Genomic DNA, 16,454 nt, shown 5'->3' on the forward strand with positions numbered 1-16,454 from the left:
ATAAGTTAGTTAGAGAAAGATGAATATCACATGATCTCACTCATTTGTGGAATATAATGAACAACATAAATTGATGAATAAAATCAGATTAATAGACAGAGAAGCATCAATCAAACTGTCAAACTTCAGAGGGAAGGCAGGAGAGGGTGGGGGCTGAGGTAAGAGATCAACCAAAGGACTTGTATGCATGCATATAAGCGTAACCAATGGAATAAGACACTGGGGGATAGGGGAGGCTAGGGGACTGTCTAGGGTGGGGGGAAAAATGGATACATATGTAATACCCTTTGTAATACTTTAAGCAATAAATAAAAAAAATAAATAAATAAAAATAAAGATGTCATTGTATTAGTTTTTGGATTTCACCTTTTTAAATGTGAAATCACTTATTAGTCTTATTATTACACTTTGAAGTAATATATCTTTGAAGGTAATGTGTCTTTCCTGCAGATTTTTTAAAGAACATTTAAATTTGCTCTTTTCATTTTACTGTGATGTGTCTAGGTTGATTTTCTATATTGATTCTGAAGGGCATTTGTAGAGCTTTCTGAATCTGCATCTTTGGTATTTTTTTTGTCAACCATATTTCTTTAAGTATTCCTTCTGTTACTGTTTTGTCTCTCCTCATTTGGGACTTCAGTTTACATATGTGCCATTTCTTTATTCTCAACACACTTTTCTGAAGAAACCGTTTTTTTCTTTAAACAGTTAAAACAAAAAGCACTCAACATTTACAGGTGTTCTTTTAGGTCAGTGGTTCTCAACCTTGGCTGCACATTAGAATCACCTGGGAATCTTTTTAAAATCCTGATTTCTGAGCCTCATCCTCCGGAAATTCTGTTTCTTTGTTATGGGGTGGGGCCACAACATTAGTAACAAAGAAACAGAATTTCCGGAAGACGAGGCCCAGAAATCAGGATTTTAAAACGATTCCCAGGTGATTCTAATGTGCAGCCAAGGTTGAGAACCACTGTTTCAGGTGATTATGGTGCCACATCAGTGGATGGTGATGATGTCAGGAGAGAAACTAACTTACATCATGATAAGTAAGGACCGGGAAGAGGGAGTGCCTTACAGAGGCATGAAGACATTGAGTAATCCTCCTCTAGGCTTGCTGTGGGAACCCGCCAACACTTAACTCATCTAATAAACACGCTTCTGTGTTCAGAGGAATTTTCCAAGTGAAAGAGATTTGGGATTCCACCCACGTGAGGAAGAACGTAAATTCTCCAGCTTGTTTATAAGGAGCACATGTCTCTTTGTAATCATGTTTCCACCTGTCAAACCATCTTTATAGAAGTTGTACATGTATGGCATGTCTCTTTACGAGAAGGGATGGAAAATATAAGACAATCTCAACCTGAAATATCTATTATGAAGCCTCAGGCTGGCAAACTTCTGAGGAATTCATTGAAAACTTCATTGCTCCCCTTGTTGGAGTGGCTCAGTTGGTTCGAGTGTCTTCCCGTGCACGGAAAGGCTGCAGGTTGGATTCCCGATCAGGGTATGTACCTGGATTTCAGGTTCAGTGCCCAGTTGGGGCATTGAAGGCAATTGATTGATGTTTTTCTCACATCAGTGTTTCTCTCTCTCTCTCTCTCTCTCTCTCTCTCTCTCTTTCTCTCTCAGCATGTCTTCAGATGAGGATTTAAAAGAGAGACTTCATTGCTCAAAACATGTATGCATGTGTGTATATGCAAGGATAGAGATATACATGTGAATAGATATAATATGCATCATATAATATTATATACTAGGGGCCCGGTGCACGAAATTTGTGCACAGATAGGGTCCCTAGGCCTGGCCGGCGATCAGGGCTGATCTGTAGGGCTACCAGCTGGGTGATCGGGGCCCCCACTCACACCCGCCTTGGCTGGCCTGGTGCCACCTGCTGGCCAGCCACCCCCCCCCCCCCCCCCCCGCCACTGTTCAGGGCCTGTGGGCTGGGGGCAGCTCCTGTATTGAGCGTCTGCCCCCTGGTGGTCAGTGCGCATCATAGCGACCGGTCATTCCGCTGGTCATTCCACTGTTCAGTTAATTTGCATATTAGAGTTTTATATAGATATATAATACATATATAAAATTTGCTTTGGAAATTCATTTCATAGCCTTTTAAATGTACAGGTGTACTTTACTACAAGTATCTGAGGATACACCTCAGAAAAAGCCGTAGATCATTTCTATGTGGTCAACTCCAGAACTACTCGCCTGTGTTTCTGGACCTTATACATGCCATACACTGTGACCCAACCCAGTGCTATTTACATCATTCAGAGCTACATACAACAAATTTTAAAATCATTATTATCTTTTTTAATACTACACTGCCCTAACTATAATTCAGGACGTTTGGGGGTAATATTCTTTCACTGCTTACTTGGTCTGAATCATTTCTAGTCTTGAACAATGGCTATTTTGTAAGGTTCAATTATACCATGTGTTTGTGGCTACATATGCCACCCACAAATGTCCATAATTATTATTTATGACTAGCTATGTACTTTATACTTTGTATTTGTGGAGTGTTTTACAGTCAGGTATTAGTTACTAAGAGTAAATTATATGTTTGCTTTTCTTTATTCTACCCCTTTCACTGTTATTTAATACATGTCAGATTCAGGAAAACCCTAAACTTCTTTAAATACTTATAGACAAAGGTTTTCTCTTCAATCAGCTTTATAATCCTTCCAGCCACATTGGCTGCTGACCATACCAGCATAGTGAGAGAATTTTCTCTCAGAGATGAAAGCCAGAGCGAAGCCTTCCGGTGCTCGGTTTCCTAGCACAGCTGCTGGTGTAGATCGTGCTGCTGATTGTTCCGCCTGGAGATTCTTGAGCATCTTGGCCAGTTAGAGCTGGAAGGCTGCCCATCCAGGAGGTCATGTAGCCCAGTTACATGTAATGAAACTAAGATGCAGCCTGGTTAACGAATGTACTGAACTCAAATAGCTGGCAACTGTCAGAGCTCCGGACTAATTCTCCTTCTTTTTCTTTGCTCTTTCCCCTATCTCTGTTGTAAAGAATTGGGGCAGCCAGGTGGTTAAAATACTTAAAGAAGGAGTATGGAAACCTAATGTCTAGATGTTAAGAAATGTTTTTTGTTTTTTAATGCTTGAAATGCATTGTCTTCTTTTGCATCAGGTTGGCTCCTTCTCATTTTTTTTCCCTTCAAAATATGGTTCAAAAGTCTTCTTATCCCAGAAGCCTCCTGAGCATTCCTGGGCTGAATTAGTAACTTCCTCCTCATAACTTAAAAGGCACTGCACATTCCTACATTATAATACTTAGTATATTGTGTTATAACTGTATTCAATTCACCATCTGTCTCCCTCCTTCCCACCCACTGGACTGAACTTCCAAGAGCAGCAGTAGTATCTTCTTGAACTTCAATCCCTAGCCCTTGGCTAAGAGCCGGGCGTTTTGTGTGCCCTCCATGTTTTATGAATGAATGAACCAACCACACTCTCACAGTCTTGCACTATCAGTGAATGTTATACTTTATTGGACATATAAGTCACCTGGAGTTTCCAGACCACACCACAGACATGCTAATTCAGGATTGGGGTAATGTTGAGGAATCTGCATTTTTATTAAGAAGCTGATGATTTTGATGCAAATGGTCCATAGGCCACACTTGACAAGCTCTGCTCTCTCATTAGTTCTGCTGGTACTTATATATCCCGATTATCTGTCATCTAAATAAACCCATAGAGCTTCAGTATCCACCCCTTACACCATTTTGACTCCTGAATAGAGGTACAGTAAACCCTCAATTTTGCGGACGTCGATTTAACGAACTTCAGATTTAGCAGACAAAATTTCTAGTCCATATTTCATATGTGAACAATAACACCCTGTTAATTTTAAAATGCTTTTAACCAAGATTTGCTTATTATTAAATTAACAGGTTTTTTTGTTTTGTTTTGCACTCACTGTTATTTTTAATAAATTTTAGTGACTGGGCCATATGTTGGGAAAAAAACACTGTAGTAATTTCACTGACATAAATAAATATCACATGTCTACAAGTATAGTCTACATATTTAAAGCCAAGAGTCACTGTTCATAAACAGTGTTCGGGGAATGCTGATCACACTGCGTTTTGTGGTAATTGGTTTCTGCAGCCATTGTAATGCCTGCCTGGGATGTTCCCACGTGCGCTAAGCCACGCCCCAGCCATGTGTATTTGTTTACTCTAAGTGACTGGTGAATGCATGCATTTACCAGACCTATTCAGTATAAATTTCAAGTCACAGTAATACATATAGAAGACTTTTCTGTGAAATTAAACTTTTCATACATACTCAATTTTAATCACACAAATGTGTCTACATAAGTAAAAACAGGTAAACTAATTTGTCAATTTTTTAACAAATGCATTTGGAAAACCTACTTTATTATATAACGGATTTTCAGCTTTAAAAGTCACCCCCTCACCTGAATTAGTCCATTATATCATGGTTTTATTGTGTCAACATTTTAAACAAACTCCAAGGCATCTTCCCAATTAAATTTGTAGAAACAAAGATAACATGTATATAGCATTTTTGAGTAATTAGAAGAAGAGTATTCCATCAGGGAAATATTATCATAATATAATCTAGCATCACGAAAATTACATTAGATATGTTGGATTCGGTTTGAGACTTAAATGCAAAGGAAATAAAACCCACACGCAATGCCTGTGTGGATAGCCTGCATGAGCTCTTGCCCTGGCTGGGTTCTCTTGTTCGTGTAGGCAGGCTTTCCCCTTCACTGGGGCTGGCCTAGAGAAGAGAGTTGCTTTAGGCACTGGGGTGCTAGGTGCTCCTTTAAGAATGAAGCTCTATATTAGTAAACCTAATGGCTGATGTTTACATAATTTTTAAAAATCTCAACTGGTACATGTGTGCCTGCACCTAACTATATGTATGCATTTTTTAAAAAATTATGAACTTAAGCAACTTCGCAGGAAAAAGAACTGAATGGAGTAGTTACTAAACTGCCTTTATATAACTATCCAAAAGGATTTCTCATCCTTGTGGAATATTTACACATAAATTGAAAAGTAAAGTATATGTATTCATTTCCATATATTACTTTTTACTTGTAATTTATTTTGTATGCACATGTCCACGGGTCAACCTAATTCATATTTTTTGTTATTTTAAATGGTAAAATCATATTTCATCTATTTTATGCTATTATTTACTTAGTGTTCTGCCAGGGTTGGCTGTTTTAGTTATTTTCGAAGATTTGCTACCATATACAGAGTTCTCCTGCTCATTTCTGCTCAAATTATGTTTTTGTTTGTATGAATTCCATTGTGCATATTCTCCAAAGTGAAAGAATTAGATGAAAGAGTAATGACAGTTTTATAGTTCTTATTGCATATTATAGTATTGCTTTCTGGAGACACTGAACCCATATACAACCCACAGGGGTGTGGGCCATGCTGCTTTTCCCACAGCCTGACCAATATGTAATGTCATCATTCCAGCCTATTTTTGCTAGTTTAATGTGAGCATAGGGCCTCTCCAGAAATATTTTATTTTGAAGTACTTTAAGTGATGCAAAGCAATTCTTTTCCATGGGGGGTAATTAACTGTTTTCATTTTAAGGACAAACAATTCACTTCCTATTGACAGTTTTGGAGGGACCGGCGTAACAACCTTTTGTAGAATTAATTCTCTAGAAATAGGGCCCTTAGGTACTGGCCAGGCTCCGCCTGTTAGGGAAGAGCAGTTGTATAGATCTGAATTAGAAAACGTAGGTGAAGGGCTGCTGCAGAAGTGCCAGCTCACTCTGTTTAAGGAAGATTGGAGAGCAGGAACATTATAATTTCACGATGAAAAAAGCACGGGGGCTTTGGCTTAGGATGACAGATTTTACTTCAAAATGAATGCAAAAACCTATCCCTCCTGCCATTCCATGATATCCTCACACAATGCCACTTCCTTTCCTGAACATTTTCAGGTATCCCCATTTCAAGGAGAGCCCCTGGTCTACGACAGGAAAGACTTTAGAATGGCCAGGACACTCACCTGGGCTATTTGAGAGGTCTTGCGGGGAGGACTTGGAGACAAGTCGCAGGAGCAGTCAGTCCCGTCTGTGGAAAGTCGACTCGGATGTAAAATAGTGCCTTTGCCCGCTGTCTCAGCATTCTGTGACTGTGGTCATCTTCTGTGTAAGCAAATAAATGCTTGCCATGCTGGTGTGGGTTCCTGTGGTGCCAAACACAAGATAGAATGTTATTTATGTAAGACGGACTTTTTGTTTTGGACAGTGGTCTAATCTGTTGATCTTTTTAGAAATTGGTGACTGTCCAACTTGTAATGAAAATCAACCTCTTGAGCACTTGGAATCAAAATCTGTACTTTTCCTCCATTCCCGGCTGTCATGCTAAATTGGACATTTCTTGCTTTCACTCTTGTCTCCATAGAATGCTTACACACACAGACACATGTGTGTCTCTATCTTTATCAATCTGTGCCTACCTATCCATCTGCTTTATTTGGAAATAATTCACACACCACACAATTCACCCATTTAACATGTATAATTCAGTGGATTTTATTATATTCACAGAGTTGGCATCCATAACGACAGTCAATTTTAGAACATTCTATATCCGCCCCCCCCCCAAAGAAACCTCAGTTCCATTAGAAGTCACTCTCTATTTGCCTCCAACCCTCTCAGCCCTAGGCAACTAGGGCTTATTCTGGACATTTCATATAAAGAATCATATAATACGTGATCTTTTGGTTTAGCTTCTTTCACTTTGCATAATTTTTCAGGGTTCATCCGTGTTGTCGTATATATCAGGTTCCCCCCCCCTTTTTATTGCTGAATAATACTTCATTGTCTGATAGACCACATTTTGTTTGTCCATTCATAAGATGATGGGTTGTTTCCACTTTGGGCTACTATGAATGAATAATAAAACATGTATATGTTTCCGTGTGGAAGAATGTTTTCAGGTTTCTTGGATATATGCCCAGGAGTGCTGAGATGTAGGAGAACTGTTTAACTTTTTGAGCAACTGCCCAACTGGTTTCCAAAGCAGCTTCCCCATTTTACATCCTCACCCACAATGTACGAGGGCTTCAGTTTCTCCATATCCTCACCGACATTTGTTCTTGCCCATCCCTTTTGTCATAGCCATCCTAGTGGTTGTGAAGTGGCATCTCCTTGTGGTTCTGACTTGCACGTCCCTGATGGCTAATTGAATACTTCTTATCTTAGTTTTCTTCTTATTCTTTTATAAAAATAAATGATATGCTTCAAGAAATTAAAAAGGGCAAGGAATACAAGCAGCTATAACTTCCTCTTGGGTTTCACACATCATCCCATCAGAATGGAAGGGACCTCCACTGCCATGAGTGTGCTCCAGCCATTTTCTTCCTTCTTGTATCCGTTCATCATTCAGAGCATGGGGAAGCAGAGACCATTGTCCTATGTTGGGTAATGTCCTGTGTTGGGTAATGTGCCCACCCCTTGGGTTTGTAGTTATGACTAGGACTAGACAATGTACACCAGGAGTGTGCAAATCCTGAAAGGAAATTGAAGTGCTTTTGAGGTGGGAGACTGGGTGCCACAGGTGGGACCAGAACACGTTTCCTGCTTCTCTGGGTGAACTGCATTGCCAAGGTTGGGAGCCACAGAGATCTTGTTAGAAACCTCACTAATGATGTCAGAAACCTGTGCTATGCCCTACCACCTATCATAGTGAAGAACGCATACTAAGCTTTATTCATAATATTTCAAAATGATACAATTTTAAATGTACATATTCCTATTTGAAACACAGCATTTTCAAATACATGATCTCATCGATCCTCAATAGTCTATTAGTTTCTGGTTATAGTCTGTGGTGGCCTTGTGGTTTAAATACATGCTTGTGAACGAGCCTCAGAATCCAACCACCACCAACTGATTTCCTGAGAACATGTGTTCTGAGCTCCAAACAAATGACGAACAAATGCCCAAATGTCAACCTGCCCCTAAGCCAGCCTCTCACTGCTCGGCAGGCTCATGCCAGCAGGTTGCGTGGACAACAGAGAACAACTCTCAGGTGCTCCATCTGGCCACCAGGGATGCTGACTGAGTGCTCGGCAATGTCAGGATGGCTGGAAGGATCTAGCACTAGGAGCAGGGTGGAAAATAGGCAGTCCTCGGGATTTCAGACACCACCTCAGGTGCCTCGGGAGGTAGAAATGTTCCTATCACAGTTCCCTAGCGTTTTCTGCTACAGCGGAAGGCGACCAGAAGGGTTTCACTGCTATAAAGGAGAATGACCGGATCAAAACAACAGCTGGGGGTTTAAAGGACTCTGGTCAGAGACAGATGCCCTCACAGGGAGCCGACGCCTCTGAATGGCCTGGGAAGGAGCCGCGTGCCCTGGGTCCTTTCCTCGGGCTTCAACCTCATCTTCCTCCTCCTGCTGTCATCCTTCCAGTCCTGGGCAGAAGCCACGATGGTGGGCGTCCTGGTCTCTGTGAACTTCTCAAGGGTATGTATCAGTGATGGTGAACCTTTTGAGCTCAGCGTGTCAGCATTTTGAAAACCCTAACTTAACTCTGGTTCCGTGTCACATATAGAAATTTTTTGATATTTGCAACCATAGTAAAACAAAGATTTATATTTTTGATATTTATTTTATATATTTAAATGCCATTTAACAAAGAAAAATCAACCAAAAAAATGACTTCGCGTGTCACCTCTGACACGCGTGTCATAGGTTCGCCATCACTGGTATATATTGTCACACAGAAGTCCACCCACGGGCCGCTGTGGACATTGTAGTCAGTCCTGCCGGTTGCCCAGCCAACGCAGAAATTTTATAGCATGCCATTAAAGATTGTATCTATAACTGTGATGATTTTAAAAAAAAAATAATGACTTCATTTAGATTTTTCTATTTTAACCCAAGGTATTCTTCAGCGGAAATAAGGAAACAGTTTACTCTCCCACCAAACCTTGGCCAGTACCATCGACAAAGCATAAGCACCTCTGCTGGCTTCCCCTCTCTCCAACTAGTAAGTATGAGCTACAGCTTTGCTTAGCGGACGGTCAGGCGCAGAAGCGCCCAGCGAAGGCTTCCTGCCTCGCCTCTCCTGAGGTCTCCCCACTGCTACCTTCCACTTCCAACCACCAGGGCCTAATTTTTACCATCTGACAATTTCCCTCTCTTCCTCCCTCGAGTAGGGCTGAGGGTGCAAAATGGGCTGTGGTTCTGACGTCCCTGGACTTAGTGGACTTCCAGGCTATGTGATTTCACCCCCATTATAATTCATATTGTAGGGAGGCAGGGGACTAGCCTTGGAAGCTTGCTGCCGTTCATAACGTGCTTTTATTGGGGGGAAATGTATTCCAAAACCTGAAAAGCCAAGTTACAAACCTTAGTTTTTTAAAATCGTTTTCTTGGAAGTGTAGTTTACATACAATAGAATTCACTCATTTTTAATGTACAGTTTGATGAATTTGGCCAATTTATTGTTATTTAACCTCTACTCAATCAAGAGTCCCCATCATGGCCCCTTTTCGGTCTGTCTCCTTTCCCAGACCTCAGTTCTAGCTCTAGGCCATTACTGATCCACTTCTGTCTCCATAATGTTGCCTTATCTGGAACTTCATATAATTGGAATCAATTCAAACCCCTATTTAAATCACACACACTCTCCTTACATATGGTGCCTGGTGGGTACTGGAAATCTCAGGGGGGACACTTTGAAAAAGTATATGATTGTCTCTAACCACTATGCTACACACCTGAAATCAATGCAGCCCATCATATTGAAAGTTAACTGTAATTGGAAAACAAAACAAAACACCTAAAAAGTATATTTTTTAAACAACCAAACACTCCCCCTTCTAAGTCGAAGGTTGCCTGCATGTTTCACACCAATGGTTGAGCGTGCCTATGTGTGTTCTATTATTTGAGGACTAAATGCCAGACGTGTGCTAAGTAGATGCATCTGACTTAAGTGAGATGGTTTGTCAAACCCGAAGGAGCCTTCACTTCCTCTGTGAGAGCTGCAGCCTCCCCTGGCCTCACTTCCTCAGGCGCGGCGCGGCGCAGCGCAGTGCACTTTTTTGCTTGTTCTGGCGGTTAGCCTGCGGAGGTTAGGTTTATTTTTTGTTTCTCACTTATTGCTTCAAAACCACTTCTGCTCTTAGAAATTTTGTAACCTTCCACTCGGTTTCCTGTGGCTGCCATCTTGTCTCCTGTAACAATTTACACGCGACTCACTGTGTGTCCTTAAAGGTATGTTTACTGGAGTGATTGGTGGTTATTTCAGAGGGGTAACTTGTGTGTTGTGTCACTGATGAAATAGTCCTACTGAAAAATAGACTGCAAAAGGTCATTTGTGAGGACATGTCTTCCAAAAAACTACTTAGGACTTGGGTGGCTTGCTAGACTGCTGTTTTTATTTGTACTTTTCCTATCTGTTTCAAAATCGTGGATTATAATAACATCAGGTGCATAATGTTCATGCTTTCAGATATATCAGGTGAACTGTGAACCAAGACAAATTAATTTGGTGCTAATATATATTTTATTGAAAACCCCTGAAAATTATTATGCAATTTCTGATTAAAATCTTACTCCAAAGTATTAAACATTTGGTTAAAAAGTGACAGGATATACTTTTCTGTCTTAAACTAGGTGGGGAGGTGGGGTTGGGTGCTTTGCTTCTTTGTAAATTGAGACCTCAGCGCTCTGCAGCCGGCTGTCTTGAGAAAGTGTGGACATCACTGAGAAGAGGCTTTGAGGAAGTTCAGCCAGCAGGCTTTAACCCCTTCTCTGCAGGCCAGCTTTGACTCTAATGCTGCAGCCTCACATTTCTTCAGGAGAAGTCATTTATAAATATAAAGTCTCAAAGGAAACAATTGCTTCATGACTGCAGGTGCTTTTTGGTTTTATGGAAGTAAATGTTGATGAATTAACTTCATTAGCTGGGCAGCCGAGTTAACACGTGGCTTAATGATCCATTTTCTAAGAGAAGTTACCGAAGAAGTAGCACACATCTTTAACTATACAAGAATCATGTGTGCCTCAATTTATTCCTTTTTCCATTTGTAAATGAATAGCCTTTAAAATACACTACTCCGGGTTACTCCAGTTTAGTTTTCTAACGATCTTTTCCCAGATCTCTGCTTCTGCTTCTGCACAGTCTGTTACCGCTGCGCCTCCTATTAACTGACAGCAAAGCAGTAGGTATGAGGGAGCCACCGGCCCCAATTTGATGTCCACTAAAAAAAAAGAAAGCATGGCCTGCTTAGGAAATCACCCTGATGTTTACCTGCTTGTCCCGTTGTAATGTCAGAATGAGGTGACTGTTGTTCCCCTTGAGTCATCTTCCCAAATGAAGATTCCTCCAACAGACGTCAGCATACATGGTGATTTCCCTTTCCCTTCAAGAATGACTTCATTTCATGGGAAGATACTGGGACATTTCAGCAAGATTCATTTCTGGGGAGGCAGAGAAGTAGTTTGTCATCTAAAGACTCAACCGGAAGTAGCTTTAACAAACGGCTCCTAAGCGAGAAGCCATATTCTGTCCATTGTATAATTTTAGACAATTGAAAAGTAAAAATGAGTGCATTTTGACCTTTGTTTCTCTTACCTTTGTTTATATAAACCAACATTTCAACAACTCCATGTGCCAAAACAAATGGTTGTTTAATTTTTTAAAGTATTTAACTGGACAAGGTTATTTAAAACTCAATCAATTATAAGTTTGTTGTTTTGCAAGAGGAAATAACTTGGAGTCACATGGATCTGGGGTGAAATATAACTGTCATGTAATTGGTATATAATTTGGGGTAAGTTAACCGCTGTGAAGGCTTCAGTTCCCTCATTTGCAATATTGGCATAATAATGCTGCCCATTAGGGTTAACATAAATGACATAATAGATGCTGTGTAAATAGTGGCTATCACTGTCGACGTGTTTGGCACTGTGAAGACACGAGGAGATTAAAAGAAGAAGATCAATAGGAGATTGTTTTGCCTCTAAACTGGGCTTTATGATCTACTTGAGATAATATAGGAAATCCCTACTGGCTTTGAGTGTGGTAGGTGCTCAGAAGAGAGAAAAATCCATGACATAATAGGAGGTAAAGGCTTGATGGAAAGGTGAGGAGATTTAGAGGAAGGTTCTCAGCCCTGGCTGCCCATCAGAATCCCAGGGACCTTTAGAAACGCCTGTGGCCAGGCCCACCATAGAATGAGTAAATAAAATCCCAAGGGATGGGCCTAGGTCAGTGGTCAGCAAACTCATTAGTCAACAGAGCCAAATATCAACAGTACAACGATTGAAATTTCTTTTGAGAGCCAAATGTTTTAAACTTAAACTATATAGGTAGGTACATTGTTATTAACTTAATTAGGGTACTCCTAAGGCTTAGGAAGAGCCACACTCAAGGGGCCAAAGAGCCGCATGTGGCTCACGAGCCACAGTTTGCCGACCACTGGCCTAGGTATTTTAAAGTTGCCTGGGACTTTAACATGTGGTCTAGTTTAAAAAACTACATAGTAGGAGTATTCCAAACAGGAGGAAGAACAAAAAGAAAGTGAAGTTTCTTTTGTTGTCCTAGTTCTGAGTTTCAGAGAGTATGGTCAGCAAGAACCACATACTATCCCTATGGATATACTCTTATATAAAGATAGTCGGTTGAGTGTTGTCTCTTGCAACGAGGGTTGCTATTCAATTCTCTGTCAGAGCACATGCCCGGCTTTATCCCTGGTTGGAGTTGGGAGGCAGGAGTCAGCAGATCGATGTTTCGCTCCAGCATCAAAGTTTCTCTCTCTCCCTCTCGCTTTCTCTCTCTCTCTGAGGATCAATGAAAAAAAATCTTAAAAGAAAAAAAAATAGTGGCTTCTGTCATAAATCTGATAAGTCAAGTGAGAGGAAGGGTGTGTTTGATTTCTTTTTCTGTTTAGTCAGGTTTGTGTTTTTAAACTCTAATTGTCGATTTTAGCTGTGATAATTTTGAATACAAGAATTTCAAAGTCAGTAAAATATTTTTAAAAATTTTATATTTGAATATGAAGAGGAACCACCATTTGGAGTTGGTTTCTTAGACATGATGATAGAGTTGTTCTGGGCCTATTTGACACTCCTGTCAGAGTCCTTAGTGCCCAGGGCCAGAGGGAGTGCCTTAGTGGAGCATTGCTCATTGGCCGTGGCATTCTGCATTGCCACAGCCATGTGAACAGGTTGGCCAGACACTCTCTGATGTCAACAACTCTATATTTGACGTATTCATTAAAATGAAACTGTAAAATACCAAAATTATTTTTTAGTTATTCAAAGTAGAAAGGGGAGTAAAATATGCAAGAGAGGAAAGTGTTGGATCTATGCCCTAAGGTATAAAGAAGGATGAGAGACACTATCATGGTGTTAATGATGTTCACCTACATTTTTATAGAGAGAAAATCCTATTTAAAAAAAATGAGAATAGAAAATTTTGAAGTGAAATGGAATGAACCAGCTAAACTATAATGTCCTTGGGTGAAGAAAAGGATGTAAAAAGCCACATCCTGGATATGTGCCAAACACCATGGTTATGTGACATGTTTGTACACAGGGGTGGGCAAAAGTTGGCTTAAAGTTGTTCGTATAAAAAAAGACATGCAGGTTATTATTGCAGCAGCTTTATTAACTCTTGTGTTTCTAATACAACTATAAACCTATTTTTGCCAACACCTGTATAACACTTATATAGGAAAAAAAAGTCTCATACCTGAAAAAGCATTCATTTTTATTATGTGATTAAGCTTCTGAACAATAAAGCAACCTTTTTCTTTTACTACTAAGGCTGAACGCTTGATAAATATGGCCCTCTATTATTTTTCTTGTGCCATTGCTCATGTGTGCTTCATTTTTCAAGCGGTTGGGCTGTTCTTAGTTTTCATTGATTTCATGGAGGGGACATGATAGAAAATGAAGATCTCAGTATGGTGTATAGTGTTCATGCAAATTCACATGGAAGATAGAATGAAAGAGTGAGGCCCTGCATGCAGAGCAAGAGTTTCATTACTGTCACTGTTTAAAGCAGGGGATTCAAATCTGCCTTGGTAAAATAGATGGTTGCTACGATGGCATGTCAGCATCTTCCACTTGGTGGCATCAGGGGAAGATTGTCATTGGTGGAAGCAGGGAAGTAGTTAGTTTAAGGCGTTGTACTTTGAAATTACTGAACTAGAAGAACATGTCTTCAGATCTTTTTACTTAAATATGGTAGAGAGCTGAAAGGATTGTCTTAAGCATTCATTCACTCACTCATTCATTCATTCAGCTCATGGCAGGAGCTGGTCTAGGAGCTGGGGATACAGTGGTGAATAGCAAAAGGTCTGGCCTCTTGGAACTTACATTCTAGAATGGGAGACATAGACAAAAAAAGTGAATGTAGACCAAATCAAGGGGGTTTTAATGATTTGAAGAATGAAACGAAAAAAGGAAATAGAGAGTGACACAGAAGAGAGCCTATTTGGTGGTCTGTGAAGGCCTCTGTCTAGGAAGGAGACACTTGGGAAGGATTCTGAATGAACTTGACAGATATCTGAAGGAAAAGTCTTCTAGTCAGAAGGAGCAAAGTCCCCAAGGCAAGAGTATGTGGCCTACTCCAGAAACAGCAAGGAAGCAGAGAGCGAGATGAACAGAGTAGGCAGTAGGAGATGAGATCATAAAGAAAGCAGGGCTGGGTCATAGGCCTCAGAGACCATGGAAGAACTTGGGTTCTTCCCTTGGTTAAGATGAAGTCACTGTTTGAGACAGCGTGGAGGGACCTGGAGAGTATTAAGCTAAGCAAAATAAGCCAATCAAAGAAAGACAAGTATCACATGATCTCACTTATATGTGAAATCTAATGAACAAAGTAAACTGATGAACACATTAGATCCAGAGACAATGAAGCAGGCAACAGACTGATGTATTTCAGAGGGAAGGGACAAATAGGAAGAGATTAACCAATGAACTTATATGCATATATTCATAGCCCCTGGACAGATAACAGTGAAGGGAAGGCTTGGGGAGTGGGTGGTGGGAGTCAATGGGGGGAAAAAGAGGACATCTGTAATACTGTCAACAGTAAAGATAAATTTTTAAAAAATGAAGTCACTGAAAGCATTGAGAATCAGCCAGGCACAATCATAATTTTTATAAAGATTGCTTATAGGGTTCTTTATATGAGGATCATTCTGGCTGTCACAGGGAGAATAGACTGGGCTGGGTGAAGTTGTTACAATAACTCAGGAAAGTAATGGTGGTGCTTTGGAATAGGTGGTGGGAGTAGAGAAGGTGAGAAGTGGTTGGATCCTAGATATATATATATATATCAGAAGTAAAGTGGACAGGATTTTCTGATGGATAATACATAAGGTGTAAGAGAAAGAGAAAAATCAACATTGACTCCAAAGCTTTTACCCTCAACAGCCCATGGAATGGAATTGCCACTTGCTGAGATGAGAAGACTTGGAAGATATAGGAAGGCAGATTGGCAGGGAAATTAAAAGTTTGTTTTGAATTTGTTATGTTTGATAGGCCTATTAGATCACCAAGTGGTGATGTTGAGATATAATCAGAAAAGTCAACCTGGATTTCAAGCCAAAGGTTGAAGCTGCAGATATAAATTTGTAATATAAAAAACAAAAAAGGTATTTAGATCCATGGGAGTAAATGAGATCATCTGGGCATGAATGCAGATTGAGAAGAGAAGATGTTTTTAGAACTGAACCTTAGGGCACTGCGTATGGGGAGGAGAACCTAGAAAAAGTGTCTCAAAAGGAGAGTGACTAATCATCTCAATTTGCTTGGGACTGAGTGGTTTCCTGGTACATGGACTTTTAGAAGCTGAGACACACTAGGACAAGTATTTCAAGAAAGAGGGACTGATTAACTGTATCCAGTAGTGTAGATAAACCAGGACCTTTAAATTTGGCAATATGGAGTTCTCCGGTGACTTTTTGTTGTTGTTAATCCTCACCCGAAGGTATTTTTCCATTGATTTTTAGAGAGAGTGGAAGGGATGGGGAGAGACAGAGAAAGAGAGAAGGTTGGGGATCAAGCCTGCAACCAAGATACATGCCCTTGACCGGAATCAAACCTGTGACCCTTCAGCACATGAGCCAACACTTTATCCACTTAGTCAAACCGGCTAGGGCTCAGGTAACGGACACAACTTGACTCTCATGAAGAGCCTGATTTGAGAACACCCTCCATGAAGATAAACATTCGTGAGGGTATAAATAGCCATTGTACCTGAAGACATCATTTCTCCTCCAGCCCACACAGAGCACCAGGAAGCCTCCCAGTGCTAAAACAAGGGACCCAGGTCCTCTGTGATTACTCCTGTGATTTGAGTCAAGCCATTTAGCCTCTGTTTTTCTTTCTTTTTGTTTCTCTTTATTGATTAAGGTATTACATATGTGTCCTAATCCCCCCATTGCCCCCCACCCCCCAACTCATG

The 16,454-nt window shown here is 40.4% G+C and overlaps 1 protein-coding gene across 1 annotated transcript in view; it reads left to right on the forward strand.

The window, feature by feature from the left end:
• DOCK8 (dedicator of cytokinesis 8) overlaps positions 1–16,454 on the forward strand; it is a 200,976-nt gene that overhangs the window by 38,742 nt on the left and 145,780 nt on the right. The window contains 1 exon segment of the mRNA XM_015565032.1: positions 8,912–9,017. Within this exon segment, the coding sequence (XP_015420518.1) occupies positions 8,912–9,017 (106 nt within the window).

This window comes from Myotis davidii, unplaced genomic scaffold (assembly GCF_000327345.1).
Source record: "Myotis davidii unplaced genomic scaffold, ASM32734v1 scaffold616, whole genome shotgun sequence".
Lineage (NCBI taxonomy): Eukaryota > Metazoa > Chordata > Mammalia > Chiroptera > Vespertilionidae > Myotis > Myotis davidii.